Consider the following 21604-nt stretch of genomic DNA (forward strand, 5'->3'; position numbering starts at 1 on the left):
ATCTTTAGGATGTGTCTGTAATTTCTTGGCAGAAACCTTTGCTATACCGGGTGAAATTAGTGAGGACAATGTTAAATTTAATTAGGAAGCCTTGCTTAGTTTTGGCTTTGTGGTGGTGGTCTTCGCTGTTAAACTCTGTGTGAACATGAATAATGGTCCCTGAACTGATATTTAAAATTTTACATACCGCATTTGCGTCTCTGTGTCTTAGGATTGGTTACAACCCCAGCCTAAATGACATTATTAAGCTATTTCCTGGAATGTCAAGGGTTGAAATTGCCCTGTCAAGAAAGACTCTGTTCTTTCAGGGTTTCAGAGAGCAGGGGCTCAGATTGCACTCTTGCTCTGTTATTGTAAGTTTTTCCCTGGCAGGAAACCACTAGATCTCAGAAAATTTGCATATATCCAATAAGAGTGATCTCCTGTATGGAGGTTTTCAAGATTGCATGACAACACTGTGGAAGAATCTCATATGGGGAAAGGGGATTTTTTTTGCTTTCCCCAAGCCCCATTTTAAATAGTTTCCTTCCCGCAAGCTGATGTGTCCACATTCAGAGTTATAAGTAACCCAGCCTATTTTCCCGCCTTGGCGCCTGCCACTAGTCCAGTAATATCAACAGCCCCACAAAACTGAGGACAGGCTGTTTAAAGTAAAAGTGCCTTATTCTTTGCACTCTGTAAAGCAAATTTTTGGGAGTGGGCATGTGATGATGAGCATTAACTGTTTAGTTTCCCCAGGCAAAGGCATAGCAAAACACCCAGTACTTTGCACATGCAAGAGCTATAAATAACTGGACATATTTCTTTATTTCTGATTAACAGTTTATACGTGGGATTCCAGTTAACCTAAAATACTTGCTGTTGGCCTACTTCTCGTGTGTATCCATTTGGGATCCTCAGAATTGTGCACATTTTGCTGAGAGTCACTTGCAAAAGTTCCAGGAAGTGACTATTGGATTTACCGATCCAACAGTTAGAGCTATACGGGCTGGAACGCCAACCGTTGATAAAGTGCCCAGATTGTTGTTATTTAGTCGCTAAGTCATATCTGACTCTTTGTGACTCCATAGACTGTAGCCGCCAGGCTCCTCCGTCCATAGGATTTCCCAGGCAAGAATACTTAAGTAGGTTGCCATTTCCTCCTCCGGGGATCGAACATGTGTCTCCTGCTGGGCAGGCAGATTCTTTACCACTGAGCCACCTGGGAAGTCCAGTCATAATTATACCAGACTTTAAAAAGCCCAAGTCACCTTAAATCCTTTTAGAACAGAATAGGATATAAATAGGAAAACAAAATGTAAGTAGACAAATAAGTAGCCATGGTGCCCAATACTAGCTGGGAATGCTCAATTAATAGTAAAATGAATTCAGATAATATACCAATGAAATTGAAGTCCCTACTTGTATAATCACCAGGCCCAAGGCTAGATACCTTATTACTGCATTAAGTGACAGATAAACATGTGTTGATTTAAGAGCTACCACCGGGAAGCACCTTAAAGGCTTCCATACACCAGCAATTGAGCTGTGTATCTTTGAACATGTCACTTAGCCTCTCTGAATGTTAAGTTGTAGAATGAAGGTATTTAGCATTGTTATGTCTATGGTGTTAGGTCAAAAATTTTCTGTACTTCTCCATTCTCAAAAGAATGGACTTTTTAGAGACTTATATTCAAAGGCATGTAGTAACTGTTGAACAATCCAATATCTCCTGACACTAACTTTGAGTGCTTATCCTGTGTAAAATAGATAGCTAGCGGGAAATTGCTGTGTAGCACAGGGAACTCAGCTTGGTGCTCTGTGACAGTCTCAGAGGGGTATGAGGTTGGATCAAAAGGAAGGAGACATATGTATACATATAGCTGATTCACTTTGTTGTACAGTAGAAACCAACACAATTTTCTAAAGCAATTGTCCTCCAATTAAAAAATAAATACATAAAAACTTTAAAAAAAAATGGAGTGGCTTTCTGCTGTGTGCTTGACTCATATAGTATCAAGGCAAATCTGGGGATTAGCCTGGACCATTAGCTCCATTTGATTAGGGAGGAAACAGAGTCTATTGCCTAAAATGACAGAGGGCCAGGAGCTGAATCCAGGTATTTTTCATTCCTAGGTTGGATCCATTCTCAGCTACACTACACCAGTGCATCTCATACTTTAGTGTGCTTCAGGATCACCTGAAGGAGGGCTTCCTAAAACAGCGTGTGGGACCCAACACCAGAGTCTCCAGGTATTACACATTCCCAGCTGACGTTGCAGATCTTGGAACCACATTTGAGAACCACTGAACTGTGCTCTCAAGGGCTACGGATACAAGACCAAGACACAGAGACTGTGAAAAGTAGGTCTCCAGCCAAGACAAAAAAGACCTCTACATTTAGAGCCATTTAATAGCTGATAGGGGGTGCCTTTCGGAAATGGCTGAGCTGTCAGGAGCATATGGATCTTGGATAGTCAATGAAATTTGGTCTAAAGTGCCTCTACCAAAGTGTTAGTCGCTGAGTCATTTCCAACTCTTTGTGACCTCATAGACTGTAGCCCATCAGGCTTTTCTGTCCATAGAATTCTCCAGCCAAGAATAGTGGAGTGGGTAGCCATTCCCTTCTCCAAGGAATCTTCCTGACCCAGCGATCAAACCCTGGTCTCTCACATTGCAGGCAGATTCTTTACTGTCTGAGCCACCAGGGAAGCCCAACTAAAGTCCTTTCTAATTAATTAAACTGTTTGTCTTAAGTGCCAAAGACCAGCTACAGAGAGGTTGGGAGGGAGGGCCATAGGCCCCCTGCAGGAGACCTTTCTCATTATGCCCACAATTCAATTGTGCTTTGAAGATTTAGAATCACTTCCGTAATGGCAATAAAGAAAGGCTGAAAAGTGTTTCTTTAATTTGGATAATATGAAATTACAGTTTAATGAAACATCACACAAAGAACAAGAGGAACTTAAAACATTCACTTCTATTTCTATTTCAAATTTTAAAATTCTATGACAACAATGACATAATTTAAATTTTTGTATCACAGCATATAGATCAGAAAAAAGGTTAACCATCAAAAGGGCTAAAATGTACAATTATTTTAATTTTTATTTTATAAGAACATAGAGGAAAAAAGTTTAAAGATCAAATAATTTTAGAAATATTTCAAAATCATGGTCACAAATATGACAAATTTAAGAGGAACAGTGCTTCAAATTTATTGTCCATTCTTTTGACCCTAGGAAGAAAAAAATGCAATACTGTTTATTTCTACAATTTATCAAAGAAAATAGAGTGTCATTTCTGACATTTAATTTAGCCTTTTTTATGTCACAGGAACCCAGTGAAGAATGACTCAAGTAACAGCATCATGGTACCACTTAAGGATTTAAGAGGAATCACTAGAGAGAACAAAATTGGTGATATTGGTGGAGAGGCATGGCAGAGAAATATGAAAAAAGAAATACATGTGCCATAAAATATCTGGCATACGCATGAACCAGTCTGGAAGAACCATTACTCTTGTGGGCAGGGGTTGTCTATGGAGTGGGGAGTCTCTCTGTTCGTTGTCTCTTTTGGTCATTTGCTGTTTGTTTTGTCTGGTTTGGGTTTTTTTGAAAATTACAGAAGGCTAAAGGGCACGTTCTGAAATCTTGACTGAGCCAAGAATTTAAATTTGATTAGAATCGAGGGGAAGAGAGCAAACATGTGAGGACTTGCCAAATACCGTGCTCAGTGTAAGGCTCTTAACAGTAACCATAGCATTTCATTTTGCAATATGTGATGTAGGTGTTATCTCCATTTTACCAACAAGGAAACTTAGGCTCAAAGAGGTTCAATATTGATTTGTTCAAGGCTACTCAAATAGTTGATGATAGAAGAAGCCATTACCCTTCAAACTGTTTGACTTAAACAGTATATATCAGTTCTGTGTGTAGCCTACCATTGAAAGCAGCTCTTCAATAAACCACCACTCCTTGGTGGTGGTGGTTGTTCAGTGGCTCCGTTATATCCGACTCTGTAACCCCATGGAATGCAGCAGGGAATTCAAATCTACTTTTTTATGTATTCATTTCTGGAGATTCATCTTGGATTCCATGACCATAGCAAATTTCCCATGACATGTAAATTGTCTTTGCATTTAAAATTCTCCTGCTATAGGTTTAAGTAAGATTTTAGCTATGGCTAGAGGGAAAGGAGTATGTCAAGGCTGTCTATTGTCACCCTGCTTATTTAACTTCTATGCAGAGTACATCATGAGAAACGCTGGGCTGGAAGAAGTATAAGCTGGAATCAAGATCGCCAGGAGAAATATCAATAACCTCAGATATGCAGATGACACCAACCTTATGGCAGAAAGTGAAGAGGAACTAAAAAGCCTCTTGATGACAGTGAAAGAGGAGAGTGAAAAAGTTGGCTTAAAGCTCAACATTCAGAAAACAAAGATCATGGGCACCCAGTCCCATCACTTCATGGGAAATAGATGGGAAACAGTGGAAACAGTGTCAGACTTTAGTTTTTTTGGGCTCCAAAATCACTGCAGATGGTGACTGCAGCCATAAAATTAAAAGACGCCTACTCCTTGGAAGGAAAGTTATGACCAACCTAGATAGCATATTCAAAAGCAGAGACATTACTTTGCCAACAAGTATCCGTCTAGTCAAGGCTACGGTTTTTCCTGTGGTCATGTATGGATGTGAGAGTTGGACTGTGAAGTAAGCTGAGTGCCGAAGAATTGATGCTTTTGAAGTGTGGTGTTGGAGAAGACTCTTGAGAGTCCCTTGGACTGCAAGGAGATCCAATCAGTCCATCCTAAAGGAGATCAGTCCTGGGTATTCATTGGAAGGACTGATGCCAAGGCTGAAACTCCAATACTTTGGCCTCATGCGAAGAGTTGCCTCATTGGAAAAGACTCTGATGCTAGGAGGGATTGGGGGCAGGAGGAGAAGGGGATGACAGGATGAGATGGCTGGATGGCATCACCGACTAGACGGATGTGAGTTTGGGTGAACTCTGGGAGTTGGTGATGGACAGGGAGGCCTGGCGTGCTGCAATTCATGGGGTCGCAAAGAGTCGGACACAACTGAGCAACTGAACTGAACTGAACTGAGAGGATATAAAAATGACATCTAGTATTGCGACTTGCTTCTCTCTTCCTCTTTTGATTCTCACACTCCCAGTCTCACCTTTCTTGCTCACCTTAGTCCCTGAACTTGAGGAACGCATGTGCTCAGAGAGGAGCTGAGTACACGTGATGTCACGTGAAGGAGTGTGAAGGGGAAAGCAAGGGAATGATGCAACGGATGTGAACTTGAGCGATCCTTCTAGTGCCTGCGTGGAGATACTTTTTAAGAAAGAGACTGGAAGTGAAGAAGTCTGAGTGAGAGAATATGGGAACCAAACCAGGGTCCCCAGGGTTGGTACAGCGAAAAGAGGACAGAGTAGAGACGCACTTGAGAGGTACGGTACAGTTGTCAGGAGAGGAAGTGTCATAATGTCTGGATAGGTTCCTCACCTCCCAAAGCCTCCATTATGTTTCACCCTCATTACTTCCTCTTTTTCTCTCCCTTCTTTCATTTGAAGAGGGGTCTCAGGCATCCAATAATAGCTGTCGAGTATTCCCGTCAATTAATAAAATTTAAAGTGCCCAGCCAACAATGTTGCAATCCTAAATGGCTTTGTATTCATAGAATAGCACCATTGCAGTCATTCTGAAATATTCACTAGCAGAAATTGAATTTTCTTTGTTTAAAACTGAATTTACATGATTATAGGGAATGGAGGCTTCTGATTTCTACTTAAGTTTCTACCCTGTTATGAAATAAAAATTTCTTCTTTCTTTTAAATCTATTTCTAATGTTTAAAACTATGACATTTAAAATTTGTTAAAAATATAGTTACAAGAATATTTTAGATTGAGAGTAAGGAACAAGGGGGAAAGTCTATTAGGATATTTTTTATTAAATGTTTCAATTGACTGCATGTTAAAAGGAAAATACATTGAACTCAAAACAATATATAAGGTAAAATTCAACAGAAAGCAGTTCTCTGGTTGCTAACCCCTCCCCACCTATTGCTCCCTCTTTGACAAAATATCAAGCTTATTTTAATACATTACAATGGACACTTTAGTCTCATTTCCTCTCTTAGTAAGTTGCTATCACCCTTGGCATGGTCCCATTGATTAAATAGAAAGAAAATATCCTGGGAAAAATACTTCCATTTCTAAAATATGAGTTAATTTTGGTCTGTGAGTAACATAAGAAAAATTGTCCATGAAAAGCATGATTATGCCAAGTCACTTGGAGTTTGTAAAATTGGAGATACACCAGCTAAGAGGTGTGATCCAGTAGCAAGGAACCTGGCCTCCAGGCCCTGCAAGCCCTGGGAGAGAACCCTGATCTGACATGATACCTCGACATCCTCATCTGTGAAATGAGTTCAATGAGCTTTGGAGTGTTGTGAGGAATACAGCAAGCAAAGCACCTGATGAACAGCAACTGCCCAATAAATAGCACCTACAGTTATTCTTCTATTCCCCAGTTTTACATAACTACTAGTATTATTCCAAATAAAATTATGAGATAAAAGGAATAGTGATGCCCCGAATTGTGATGCTTTTTCTAGACTCTGATTTTTCTACTGACCAATTTGAGAACATCACACCATAGAATTTATGAGGATAAATACAATGCATTCTTACAGTGGCACCATCCTACTTGAGTTTTACTGGATCTACCCAAAGGGATTAGTTCCCAGAGGCACCAGAAAGACCTTGCTATATAGCCCAGCATGGAACCTCAGACCTTTAGAAGAAGAGTCATAGATGAACTTGTTTCAAAACACTTTTCTATTGCTAATGATGCAGAGTAGGTTTGCTGGAAGATTAGGAACCAGTATATTGCTGCTAATCTGCCTTTAGTTTGAAGAAAGGAAAGTCGTCCACTTATAATCTGTCCCCATGTTTTAAATTGCATTTAAAGGGTTTACCTACACCTTTTATGGCAAATATTTCTCAATTCATTGAAAAAAAAAAAAACCATTGTATCACATGATAAGGGGAAAATATTTTCTTTCCCCCTTTCATTAAAAAAAAACAACCCCAAACATAACAATGAATAATGAAAGGAAAACAAATGAAGCCATTCCATTCCATGGAGGAGGGGCAGAGTAGCTGCAGGGGACAGCTGCAGTGTGTCTGGCATCCCAATTCTTTCCTTTCTCATCACTTTATTACTTACTGAACCAAGAATGTAGACAATTTCAGCTACGGTTGTTTTGCATTTTAATTTGTCAACTTAAATTTTACGTGGTGCTCATTTGCCCCATGCACTGAGTGCTGAGCCCATAGGATCACTTCAGTGTGTTGTTGTATGGAGCCACACAAGCAGGGGACTCTCAGTCCTTTACCAGCTCCACCCCTTCCCATGAGGCCCTACAGATTTGGAAGGACTCACTGTCTTGGTCAGCCTGGACTGCTGTAACACACAACCAGAGAATGGATGGCTTAAGCCACAGATATTTGTTACAGTTCTGGCAGCTGGACTTCCAAAATCAAGGTGTCAACAGATTCAGTGTCTGGTGGGAGCCCACTTCCTGGTTTGTAGATGGTCCCCTTCTTGCTGTATACTGTTTTGGGGAAGAGAGAAAAAGCACTGGTCTTTTTATTTTCTTTAAGGGCACTAACCCCATCACAGAGTCTCTGATGACTGTCATGACCTCATCCAAATCTAATTACTGCCCAAAGACCCGCACCTCTTAATACCATCATAGTAGAATTTAGGGCTTAGAACTTGGGGGTGATAACATTGGAGAAGGAAATGGCAACCCACTCCAGTATTCTTGCCTGCAGAAGTCCTTGGACAGAGGAGCTTGGCAGGCTACAGTCACAGAGTCAGACACAATCGAAGCAACTTAGCATGCATGCGCATGGACGAGTATTTAGTCTGTGGCACTCACACCATGCTTTCGTGTTTGTCAAAATCATCAAACCCTTCACACCTCTTTCAAACATTTCTTCCTCCGATTTTAGTCGGGTGCCAATTGACTGCATGCTCATACCCCAGCACTGTGCGGCCTTCAGTAAGATGCTATCAACTGTTTGTGTCTCTCCCCTCCCCAATCCATATGTTGAAACCCTAATCCCCACACTGTGATGCTGTTTTGCAATAAGTCATTTGGGAGAAGTTTACATGAGGTCATGAGTGTGGAGCTCCCATGATGAGATTAATGTCTGTAAAAAATAGGGGACAGTAAGATTGCTCTTCTCTAGAATTGGGCCCTGGAAAGGCTATGTGAGCACTCAGTGAGCAGGCAGTCATCCACAAGCCCGGAAGAAGGCCTCACCAAAACCCAACCATGCTAGCACTTTGATCTTGACTTCCAGTCTCTGGAACTGTGAGAAATAAATATGTGTTGGTTAAGCCACCCAGTCTATGGCATTTTTTAATAGCAGCTGAGCTGACTGGGACACAAGATGACTTCAATTCTACTAAACTGAAAAGGCACAGGAAGGAAGAAATAAAGAATGTGGTGATTCCTAAGGGTGTGCTTGATTCATTTTTGAAAACATGTTTTTGAACTTACAGAAACAAATCCTTAGGAGGGAATATTTTTCATCATGATATTGACTGTTACATATGGATCTGAAAAAAAAATTGATTTTGTTCTACAATACAACCACAATTTCCCCCAAATCCTCCTTCAAACCACCACTTTCTTCTTTTTATTTTTTATGATTTTTCATAGCTTTCGAGTTTTCTGCTGCTGCTGCTACTACTGCTAAGTAACTTCAGTCGTGTCTGACTCTGTGCAACCCCATAGACAGCAGCCCACCAGGCTCCTCCATCCCTGGGATTCTCCAGGCAAGAACACTGGAGTGGGTTGCCATTTCCTTCTCCAATGCATGAAAGTGAAAAGTGAAAATGAAGTCACTCAGTCATGTCCAACCCTCAGTGATCCCGTGGACTGCAGTCCACCAGGCTCCTCTGTCCATGGGACTTTCCAAGCAAGAGTACTGGAGTGGGGTGCCGTTGCCTTCTCCAGAGTTTCCTGCTATGTACTATATTTACACAAGAGAATTTTAATTTTCAGGCAGACACTTGAAAGTGAAGCTTTAAAAGCATTTTCAGTGTTTTGTTTATATGAAAAAGTGTGAATCAGCAGCATATTTTGCAATGTTTATTAGTTTTAAATAAAAATTTTAAAATATTATTTATCCAATTCAGCATGTAGGGAATCTAACAACACAACTACATGAAGATTCATTAAAAATAGAGTTACTATGTAGAATTCTGTATCCGAACAAATGATCCACCTTTCCTTCTAAAAAAATTGTTTGTTTTCTAGAGTTTTGATAAATGATCCATTTATTCTACTGCTGAAAATTATACCTAATGTAGCTGAGATTTCTGCATGATAACAAAGGTTTGTTCAGGCTGCACATATTTCTTTTGGGCTTGGGGCAACAGCAGTGTATTTATTAATACAGGACATTGTATCCCATTATGTCAGCCACTCATCCTTGCTAATGAAATGCGATTTTCCACCCCTACAGATTAAGTGGCATCAAGTTATCCAAGAACATTCACCAAAGACATGCTTATTAAATTTATCTAGAACCCTCAACCGCACTAGTACTCCATTTTATGTGAATTGTATAACTAAAATTCTGTTCAGAAGTGATATTAAGTAAAGCTTGTGCTAGGGAAAGAATTTTCATCAGAATCTCTTGGGACATGTGTTAAAAATGCACATTCCCTGTCTCCAACCCCAGAATTTCTGATATAGTGTGGCAGGACCTGGAAAGGATTCTGAAACCTAGTTTCACAAGAACATTGGGTGATTCTGATGTCATTGAACCACTTTGAGTAACATGTTGCAGTTCTACTGGGTCCTAAACTCAGCACAGAAACCACACACCTAGAAAACTGTTCTGAGCAAGATGGGCAAAGGCAAAAATCTGTGAAGTCACAGAATCTTTCTCTGCTTTCAATTAATTTTCTCTCTCCAGGCACTTTAGGTGGTCTCACTGTTGGGTTTCCATGGGGCTGGCTTACCAAGCTCTGTATATATATTTTTTCATTCTTTTTTCCCTATCCTTCACTCGAGGTTAAACCTCAGTGTTGTGGGGTTATGCCTAAAATGATAGCCAGATGTCTGATTAGCCACCCATGTGAAGGAGTTATGACTGTCAACTCTTTAATGGGTGGTTCTCCTAGGCATATGTTCCTTTTAACAAATGACTCTAGAAAGTTAGGTCATTTGCCACAAGGGAGGGATCTCAAATACTAAACTGCTCTGGCAGTACAGTGGGGGTGGTGATTTTGGTATGCTTGCCTTGTTTCTCAGAGAGTTGCTTGTAAAATCAACTCTTTTCCTAAGAATGTACAGGATTTCCTTTGCAGATTTATGAAGACGTTGAAGAGGACATGACTGACCACAAAAGGCATCAAGAGTGCCAAATTCTTGTCTTCCAGCTTTACTGGTTGGTGTTGATAGGATGAAACTAGAAAAAAATTGGCTAACATAACCCAAAATTACTTGACCCTGATATAATCCTAACTTGAATCATAAGGCCAGTATAAGAGTCTGTAGTGGGAAATACCTCTTTTTAGGCTGTTCAACCCACAAAACAGGGACCCAGTATCAACCATAGGAATTTTGAACCAGAAGTCATTTGTGCTATTCTTCCAATAAACCCACTCTAACCCTCAAGGAAGCCAAAGCCTTGCATCTTAATGGTCTGGCAGAGGAGGAGAGGATGCAGGGTGGGTGATGAGGGAGCCCAGGATAAATCTGACCTAATGAAGAGAAATAGCTCTGAGGTCTGAATCTGGTCTTACTATCCACTAAGCTGGGCAAGTCATGTAAACTCTTTAGGTTCCGTTTACTATCTGTGAAATGGACACATACTAAATATTCAGTTTATATTTCTATTATCATATCATTAATGTTATCATCAGCCCTTTTGGAAAAAGAAAGCTGAATCTGATGTTGATGTAAACCAGTCTCTTGCCTGGGGTAGAAGTAGAAAGAAGGGGTAAATTTTGGTTATAAACAAGATACACAGGTAAATAAGAGAGACAGATCAAGTATTAACATACCAAACTTTCCATGTTAGCATTTAAAATGGAACGAGAAGTGTCTGCCCTATTCTGGAAACTTACACTGACATGTCCATTCTGGATAAGTCTTGCAGAAAGTGTGACGAACGCTGTCAGGGACACACAGAGCATGGCAGAGCTCAGGCACAGGTCGACGGCTTGCAGTGTCAGATGGTACTCTTCATAGTGTGGTGGGTCCACACAGACTGATGGGAATTTTGCATACGGAAAAGGAAAAGCAACTGCATAACCGAGGTAATTGATCCCTGCAATCCCTGAGAGTGAGTAGAAGCAATACGGGCCAAGGAGAGCAGAAACCAAGGCTACTGTAAAATGAAGTGCGCATCCCATCATGCTCAGAATCACAGAGGTGAAACTAGCTTCCCACTGAAAATGAAACATAAATAGATTATTACTTTGGGAGCTCGATTTTTTAGAAGCTTCTTAGCAGCATGAGGGAAAAAGAGAGGCTGCCTATTAATCTTTCCTACTGGGAAATGAAGGAGAAATGGGTTACAGCCATCTCTTTAGGTCCTTTTGTTTTCCTCTTGACCCTTCAATATGGGAGAATAACATATCAACCCACTGGGGCAGAAATGAAATCAACTCCATTCAAGAAACATTTATTTATCTCCTATCACATGTTGAGAACCAATCTAAGGTGGGAAAAACAGAAATGAGTGAACAGAATCCCTGCCTTACTCTGAAAGTGAAAGTGAAGTCGCTCAGTTGTGTCCAATTCTTTGCGACCCCAGGGACTGTAGCTTACCAGGCTTCTCCGTCCATGGGATTCTCCAGGCAAGAATACTGGAGTGGGTTACCATTTCCTTCTCCAGGGTATCTTCTCAACCCAGGGATCACTCAGGGATCAAACCCTGGTCTCCCGCATTGGAGGCAGACGCTTTAACCTCTGAGCCACTCTAGGACTTGGTTATTCAGGGTGTGGTCCATGGTCCAGGAGAACTGACACCTTCTGGGAACTTCTTAGAAGTGGAGAATCTCAGTCTTTTGCAGATCTTCTGAGTCAGAATCTGCATTTTAACCAGATCCCCAGGTAACTCACACATAAAGTTTCAGAAGCCCTGCTGCGGCCATGGAAAGAGGAGCTATAATCTCCTCAAGGTAGTCTTTCTGTACTTGACTTTATACTGTTGAAATGCAAGACATAGATTTTTCATCCTTTTTATGGGAGAGGCAGTAGAGAGATTGGAAAGAGGTCCCAAACAGGAATTGAGAACTTGAAAATGAATCATTAAAACAGACAAGACTACAGATCCATTTTTGTAAAATGTAATTCAGGAAGACTAACACTGGTTCTGTTCTTCCCAAACTATTTATGAAATACTTAAATACCAAAATCACAGTAACTTGTGGAAAATGCTTGGAGCAGGTATCAGATAAAAATTAGTCATTTAAAACAGTGTTTTATTGAAATGCATCATAGTAAGGCATAAATTAGACAAAATTCAGTTTTAATCAGAAATCACCTTCTTTGTGTTCTATCCTGAACTAGTAGAGATTTGACCTTCAAACTTACTCTGCCACTTTACTTGACATCTATATATTTACCAGGTATCTCTGCGTCCACTCTTTGTGAGCCAACAGTAGGAGGATACCAGTTGTGATGGCCTGTAAAAGGAACATGGTAAAACAACATCCATGAGAGAAGGTACCTCTGGAAAGGGTTCAATCTGCTTCACAGTTTGACAACTTTATCATGAACTGGAAGGAATTGGAGACAGCTAAATGGGTTTATGGCTTTGATCGCCTCCTCATCAGTGATGCCAATGAGGAAAAGAAGCCATCAGTGTCACAAAGATACAATTCACACAGGCTCATTTTTAAAATTTTCTGTCTTGCCATTGCCATCACAGTTATAACCTTTACTACTGTAAGATGTCACTGCAATAAAAGCTTGGCTTTATAACCCTTGCCATATGTTTTATTTTGATTAATAGTCTATTGTTCGTCTCTCTCACAAATTGCTAAAATTACAAACAGAAGGAACTGGAATGGAAATGTGTCACGAAACTTCCTCCCCACCCCACCCCACCCCTCGCCCCCCGACAAACCCTCCCAGTAGCAGCATATCTTTTACTGTTTGCTTTCTTCAGAGATTTTGCAGGCTTGCCCTGCTGGTGGGATACAAATCCATGATCTCTATTTTTCAAGTAATGAAAACTGTCATTAGAATAAATGCATGACGGGGCATTTATGGTTCTAGGGACAGTGGTGTCCAACTTTCCAAAAGAGATTTTTTTTTAACAGTCTCCATTGAAGAAAAAGGTCCCAAATGCAGAATGAAAATAGTTCAACAAAGGAGGGAATGGTGTCATCAGAATTGAGTAACAGATAGTGGGGAAAAATTCTGGACTCATCTTCGATTTGGTGCTGGGTCTGATGGAGACCTTTGTGGCCACTGAATCCAGAAATTGCTTATTCCCAACCCATAAATAATTTGTCCCTGTGCAAGGATTGTTTTGAGGTTGAGAGAGAAAACCAGGAAGAGATGTACCTGCAATAAGATATAGAATGAGGACAGGACTAAAAGTAGTTACAATTTAGGATTTTGACAGAGAAATAAACTTCACTGTATGGTATCAACAAATTTAAGGAGAAAAAAAATAAGAGTTTTTACCAAAATGGTTTTGCGGGGTATTACTTTTTGTAGCTCCAGGTCTAGTATATTTATTGTTTTGAGAAGCAGATTTTCATCTTCCTGGCATATTCTATTTTGAATATTGGATTTAGAGAATTTGAGAGTGAGGGGGAAAAGCACACACACATACATTCACACAAAACTTCTCATGTAGCTAAGCCTGAAATTCCAAATTTGGCATCACCATCCCATTAAACTCCCATGGATAAAAACAGAACCATCTGTAGTCAAACGAGGTTGGACTTGATTCTGCAAGAGGAAAGTTTCCAAGCGACCCTATGGAGGTTGAGCCAGCCTAAATAGTACAACAAAACAGGAGAATTATTAAGAGCAACTGTAGCACTGATGCTAAGCCTGGGGCCAATCTCTGCTTTCAGAGGCAAAGCGCTCAACTGACACGTCACTCCTCCACGCATGAGAAACTCTAAAGCAAACGAAATAAAAAGCAAAGGAGCGCCTCTCCTGATTGAAGCCCAAGTATATAACTGACATTATCAGATGCTTACATTCTAGATTGCCTTAACTACATTGGCACAAACCATTTCTTTCCTTTCAAAAGTTGAAAAATCCTGCAGAATTGCAGCTGCCTGTTATTTCTGTTGTAGCTGCCAGCTTGAATTTTGCTTTGTTTACACAAAACTTTGAAAAAGATCTTTCATGGGGGAGGTTGGTGTATGAATGCCATTCAGTAACTTTTCAATCCACCCTGAGGATGGTGACTCAGGACCCAAGCACACCCATCTCTCTTGGTGCCTGGCTGTGGGTGGGACATGGAGTGAGGGTGTTCCCCCAAGAGTCACGGGCTTTCCCCTTGCCTCCGTTCATTACAAATATATATATTTTTAGATAGGGAAAAAGAAAAGAATTTAAAAAGGAGAGATTTGCGAATAGGGAAGAGAAGTCAATTGGGAAAAGGAAATGGTGACGTTTTGAGAGGTGAAGAGTTGGGCAGACAGGGGCAGTCCGGTTGTGAGGAAAGGCAGGGGGGAGGCTGGGGTTGGGGAGGGTGTGAATGCAGAGGGTGACCCAGCCCTGCAGCCTCTGCCTTCTTGTCTGGCTATGGACTTGTTCTCTGGGAGCAGCTTGAGGGACATTACTTGGGTCTGGCAAAAGTTGCTGCTCACATTCTGCATGCTAATTGTGAACCCTCCCACTAAATCTTTAAATGGCCCCTGTAAGGATGCAGTTCCCAGAAGCAGATAAATTGAAGGATGCAGAGAGCTTCACAGCAGAAATAGGAACTTTTAGAGGAATCCTTATAATATGGGTTAATTTATTCACTTACAGACGTCTATTTTGGGGGTACTTGTTCATGATAGGCACTATGCCAATGGAATACGATAATAACAATGAGAATTTATTGTGCACTTACTGGATACCAGGTACTCTACCAAACGCTTTACAAGTGTTAATTCGTTTAATCCTCACAATGAATGACCCTAGGAGGTAAATCATTTTCTAGTTTTTAACTGAGGCACAGAGAAGCTAAATAAGAAAAGCAAGCTCACCAAGCAATAATTATACAAACTGTGGCTCCAACTCTCAACGGAATTTACAGTCCAGATGTGAAAGGAAGGACATAAGAATGTCCACAAAATGAGGCAGGAAGAGTGAGTGCTTTCTGTGTGAGAAGAGGTCGATGACAAGATACCACTTCCGGGGGACAATCGCTGATGGAGGCGATTGCTTGAGGGATGGTTGTGATTTCAGTGGGAGAGACAGAGGAAAGGGCAGCCCGGGCAGCTGGGACTTCATATACACAGTGAGGAGCATGGCAGGCGTGCTTGGGGAATGAAAAGTGAGAGGAGCCTGGACCATCAGAGGGTCGGTCCCTGGCAGAGAGGTGTAGGAAACCAGGCTCGAGAGCCACAAGAGGCCAGGTGGAGGAGGGCCTCGAAATCCAGGCTAACAAACCTGAACTTTGGATGATGAAGTGACACTGAAGATTTTCAAACACAGGACTAGATGGACAGAACAGAGGTTTGGAAAGATAAGCCATCTGTTGCATGCTAGATAGCTATGGAGTAAGACCTAGAGATCTCTGTAAGACCCTGCTCGTCAAGCTTTTTCTTTAAACCTCTACCCATAGTAAGATACATATTTTGCACCATGGCCAAGTTATAAATATTTTTACAGGATAACACATAACTTTATTATGTGATATAACTCTTTTCTGTTTGATTCTATTCTATATGTTTAAATACTCACTACCCCACAGCTTGATTTTATAATCCACTAACACACAGATTCTCACAGTTTAGCTATCAAATTTTCAAGGCGTAAAACCTGAGTGGGGTGGGGAGTGGTAAGGAGGTAGGCGGGGGTGTGCATGAGAACAAAAAAGGAAAAGAACAGAGATTTTGCCTTGTGGGAAAAACGCCAGTTACTTGGCAATGGATTGGATGTGGTGGGGTGGAAGTGGGGCTGAGGGCTGGATTAGTGTGTTGCTGCCCTAAGCACAGTCTTAAGGACCAGTAGTATCTCATCTCTTGGGAACTTGTTAGACATGCAGAATCTCAACTGCCCTTTAGAGTCATGGAATCAGAGCCAACATTTTAAACAAAACCTCTAGTTGATTTGGCTTCCCAGGTGGCTTCAGTGGTAAAGAAATTGCCCACCAATGCAGGAGACACAGGAGACACAAGTTCAATCCCTGGCTCAGGGAGATCCCCTGGAGAAGGAAATGGCAACCCATTCCAGTATTCTTGCTTTGAGAATCCCCTGGATGGAGGAGCCTGGCATTGCTCTGTCCATGGAGTTGTAGAGAAGTGGACACAACTGAGCACGCATGTGCACACTGGCCACAAGTGTGCTAGTTGGTTCGTATGCACATTTCAGTTTGAGAAACACTAGAGGAAAGTGAAAGAAAGTGAAAGTGAAGTCGCTCAGTCGTGTCCGACTCTTTGCGACCCCGTGGACTGTAGCCTACCAGGCTCCTCCATCCGTGGGATTCTCCAGACAATAGTACTGGAGTGGGTTGCCATTTCCTTCTCCAGGAGATCTTCCCAAACCAGGGATCGAACCCGGGTCTCCCGCATTGCAGGCAGATGTTTTACCATCTGAGCCACCAGGGAAGCTAGAGGAAAGGAGTCAAAATTCACTTGAGAGTTTGAAATTGAGTTCAAAGACTACCAAGTCAGAAGAAGAAATAAGTGCTTTTGGTGGTAATATGATTACATTTTTGGACAAAATAAGCTTCAAAAAGCTTAGGATATCTAAGTGGAAAACTGACCATTGGCTGGTTGGAAATCACAAGACTGCTGACACTATAAGAGTCTTGAGCATTTGGTGCCATCAAGCCCCTTCTCTAACGGATGAGGAAACTGGAGATTGCATGAATGAGTCTAGCCCGATTTTCTCCAAAGTTCCTATCTCCAAGCAGGACTGTGGGTGCAGCACTGCTGCTCACTGCTGGCCAAGTCACTGGACCCTGCAGGCTTTAGGTCTTGTTGTTAAATTCACTGCACTTCAGTCTCTTCATCAGAACTTGATCTACAGGCCAGGTTTTGCGGGATTAAAGTGGAGCTCAGTCCTTAAGGCACTATGATCTCCTTGCTGCAGACTTTCTAGCAGCTGATACCTTTAAATAACCTACATCAGAAATCCTAGGAAAACTGCCTATCGCGTTGCTGTCCAAATTGAGGTGAGAGTCTGAAATGAATATTTGTGAAGACTAGAAAGCCTTGAATGAAAGTCACCAAACAAATACAAAGTATAGATGAATTCTAAAAATTTCTCTCTTCCAATCTCAAAAGAGATATGGAGTCATTTTCAAAAGAAAATATTATTGAAGTGTAAAAATCATCTTTCCACCACATGAAGATATATTTCACACACAAGTTGAGAAGTGATTGGCAGAGATGGCTGTAGGATGAGTCAGAGACCTTTTGAGATTGACCCTGATCAGACAGAGCTGCGGTTTACTATGAAAACTCACTAGGAAAAAAAAAAAAATCAGACTGTTCCAAATTTAGATATTATTGAAAGAGTGAGCTTTCTTATTGCTTTCCTTCTCATGAGGGTTTTTTTTCCTGCTTAAGTATAAATATCAGCTGGACCTTTATTCTTTGCAATCTAATCAGAGTTCAACTGTATAAGGAGTTTTGTCCTATCAAAATGGAGAGCATGGGATTCACCACTCATTTAACACTGGCAATATCAGGCAAATATCAGGCAAACATTGGCAAATATCAGCAATATTTACTGAATATCTAGCATGATATTTACTCACTCCGTTTTAAGTATTGGACATATAGCAGTGAACAAAATAGAAAAAAAATCCTGCCTTTGTACAATGTACAGTTGGGGGGAAGGGTGACAATAAATAAGTCAATTACATTGTATATTAGATGGTATTAAGGGCTATGGGTGAAAAATAGAACAATGTATGAGAGACTGAGAATACCAATGTGGGAGAGGTTTATAATTTTAAATACAGCAATGAGGGAGGGCATCTGTGAGAAAGTGACATTTGACCCAAGAACTGAAGGAAGTTAGGGAATAAGCTGTGTGAGAAAAGGCTTCAGACAGAGAACTGGCAGTGCAAAGGCCCTGAGGCAGACACACCTTGGAATGTGAATGAGCTGAATGGAAAGAAATGAGATAAAAGTAGAGCGGCAGGAGGTGAGGGCCAGGAGGTAACACGATAGGGAGCTCAGCATGTCACCAGGGAACAGAGTGGGAGAGTGAGGCAGGTGCAAGGAATTAGGAACAAAGGGCTTGGGCAGAGAGTGGGGCATAAATCAAAAGCATGGCATTAACTAGCATTTGTAGGGCTTTAAAACTGGCAAAACTCTTTATTATGAAGTCTTTGTTCAAATTGTGTTCCTTCTCTCTGAGCCTCTTAGGTTAGACAGTTTCACATGGGCTCTCTACCTGTGAAAGTCCATGTTCTATAGGTAAAGGCAATGAAGAGCCAGCTGAATGAGGGCCCTGCTCTTGACTACATATCAAGAATGTCAAAGTCAGGCCTTGAACAAGGCCCACCTTCCCAAATCCTAACTCTCTGACTCTACCTCCCTATACTGCCACTCGCAAGGTCAGAAAGCCACTGACTAGTTCTGTGCTACCAGATCATCTCTCTGGGCCTGATCAGCTAAATGAAGCACGATTAGTGAGACAGGTGTTTGGTGTAGAAAGCTTATATTCAATAATTTGTGAACTAAATCAAATCACCAATATCTGTTGACTATATTATGATAGACCCAGCAGGGATAAGCAAAGATTTATAAGAAAGGGACACAGGGTTGAGCTATAACCATGGTTTTGTTAAACTTTGGGTCAATTGTAAAGTCAGAATTTTCTTTTTAAAATTGAATAGAAAATACGAGAATTTGCTTCACATAGAAGCTATTTTTTTGTGAATCTTTTGTTCTATAAATCGAGTTATATGTATGTTTCAATATCTATCTTTTTCCCTTGAAAGATTTATTTATGTACATTTCAGGTCTTGATGTAAAATACTTTTCTTACTCTGGATCACCAACAAAGAAGTTGGTAGTCATTTGTATAAGTGTAACTGTCATCTCTGCATTCTAGTAGATGTTAAATAAACATTTTCTTGAATGACTATGTGGTTTGTTGTAGGGGTTGGGGGAAAGAGGAAAAGTTCAACACTTGGGTGGTGCTTGTAAAAAAATGTGTTAAATAAAGAAAAGAAAAATGCCATCAAGTGGTTTCCACGTTCAGTTCCTTGCTCCTCCCATCCGGTGTTCCTCCACCTGCACACCATCGTTAAACTCCCCCCCCAGACTGCGTGCCTTTAATAGCAAGACTTTATTTTACTTTTCCATTGTAACTCAAGCTTGCAGTAGGCTATCAATGTATATTTATTTAATAAATAAATTAAAATGATATTTCCTAGGGATTTGCTTTTAAACGGTGTCTCCATTAAAGTTTGATTTAAAAAAAAAAAAAAAGAATTAAGGGAATTCCCTTAAGGCTTCCCCTTCCAATGCAGAGGGGTGAGGGTTCAATTCCTGGTCGGGAAACTAAGATCCCACGTGCCTCACAGCCAAAAAGACCAAAAAACAAACAAAAAACAAAAACAAAAAACCCACACAAAAACAAACATAAAACAGAAGGAATATTGTAACGAATTCAATAAAGACTTTTCAAATGGTCTGTGTGAAAAAAAATCTTAGAAAAAGGACAAGATATTGCCCCTCTCAACAGTGGCTATATTGTAAGAGAAAACTCCATAAGATCAACAAGTTTCAAAATTGAATTATCTAGTTTCCAGTAATGAGTATCAGGCATCCCGGGAAACAATGAGAGAAGGATTTGTTGAGCGCTCAGGCCTCTGTAACTCCTCTTCGATCATGCCGCCATGGTGGCCACCTACTCCAAGGCTAAGTGTGTTTGTTTCTTTGACCCAGGAAGCTGAGGCACCATATCGTTGTTCAACTGTGAGACCATTTAACAGGCAGACACTGAGCAGTTGCTTAGTATCCACATGTATTTGGCACATGCAGGTTTGGCAACATATGAAGCTAGTGAAGCCGATCACCCAACTTCTTCAGTTATTTTCAGTGCAAACATGTATACTATCATGTAAGAATTGAATCGCCAGTCTATGTCTGACACAGGGTGCAGCATGCTTGGGGCTGGGGCATGGGGATGACCCAGAGAGATGTTGTGGGGAGGGAGGTGGGAAGGGGGTTCATGTTTGGGAACGCATGTAAGAATTAAAGATTTTAAAATTTAAAAAATAAAAAACAAAAAAAAAAAAAAAAGAAAATGATGGGGCTAAGCCCCTAAGATCTGGGGCTTGCAAACTTCTTGGTCACATAAACACACCTTAGTGTTTCTAATAAAAGTATTTGCCTGAAAATTATTTTACTTTGTTCATTTAAAAATTATTTTTCATGGTTTGTATTTTCTTTCCAAACTCGAAGTTTGACAGATAGATTCCAATTTCCCAGAATGTCAAGGTGAGAGCAGTAAAATAAAGTAACTTTCGAGAGAACAGCATTTCGTTATAGTATATCTAACTTGTTGTGTGTGTGTGCATGCTAAGTCACTTCAGCCATGTCCGACTCTTTGCAACCACACAGACTGAAGCCCACCAGGCTCTTCTGTCCATGGGATTCTCCAGGCAAGAATACCGCAGTGGGCTGCCATGCCCTCCTTCAGGGGATCTTCCCAACCCAGAGATTGAACCAATGTCTCTTATGTCTCCTGCATTGGCAGGCAGGTTTGCCACCTGATATACTGTATACATAATTAAATGACATTAAGAAAAACTTGTATTTTAAAAGATAACTAATAGAAATCAATGTTCTAAGGTACAATCTGATTTTCTGTAGAATTTTTATGTCTTCATGTTGTTGAAAAACTTTAAAAGATATATCATTCTCATCCCTCTTTCCCCTCCCTCTTTCCTTTATTCTCTCCACATGTGTAATAAAAACATTCATATTAAATATTTTCCTACCAAAACTCCATTCCAGATGGGACAAGCAATCCAGACACTCCATCCTGTGAACCAAAACTTGCAGGAAAAGACTGGGAAGAAAGCAATAACTCCAGAGAATACACTGAGAGCCCCCAGAGTAATGAGAACCCAGCCAGCAGACTGGTATAAATGCTGCATTTTCCTCTGTGACTTGGGTCCTGGGTCTCAAAGCCGTCTCGTTACCAAAACATGAGACTATGTCAGGCCTTGAAAAACAGAAGTTTCTAAGAGACAGTAGCCATGACTCATGTGGACCGTTGATCCACTTGGAAACAAGATTACGTTTGTTTTTAGTGAAATAATAACAAAATGGAGTGAAATAATCCTCGACATAAATTTGACACGATAAATTCTAATACTTCAGACACAGACAGAGAGATCATTCCTTGTTTGGGGCCACCGCCT

The 21604-nt window shown here is 40.7% G+C and overlaps 1 protein-coding gene across 1 annotated transcript; it reads right to left on the reverse strand.

Annotated features, from left to right (window-relative positions):
• Window positions 1-2864: 2864 nt before the first annotated feature.
• TMEM212 (transmembrane protein 212) lies at window positions 2865-21359 on the reverse strand. The gene is made up of 4 exons (XM_015092554.3): window positions 21179-21359; window positions 12654-12713; window positions 11148-11471; window positions 2865-3217 (listed from the first exon to the last, which is right to left on the reverse strand). The coding sequence occupies exons 1-4, from the start codon at window positions 21335-21337 to the stop codon at window positions 3197-3199; spliced, it is 564 nt and encodes a 187-aa protein (XP_014948040.2). The 5' UTR covers window positions 21338-21359; the 3' UTR covers window positions 2865-3196.
• Window positions 21360-21604: the final 245 nt, after the last annotated feature.

This window comes from Ovis aries, chromosome 1 (genome assembly GCF_016772045.2).
Source record: "Ovis aries strain OAR_USU_Benz2616 breed Rambouillet chromosome 1, ARS-UI_Ramb_v3.0, whole genome shotgun sequence".
NCBI lineage: Eukaryota > Metazoa > Chordata > Mammalia > Artiodactyla > Bovidae > Ovis > Ovis aries.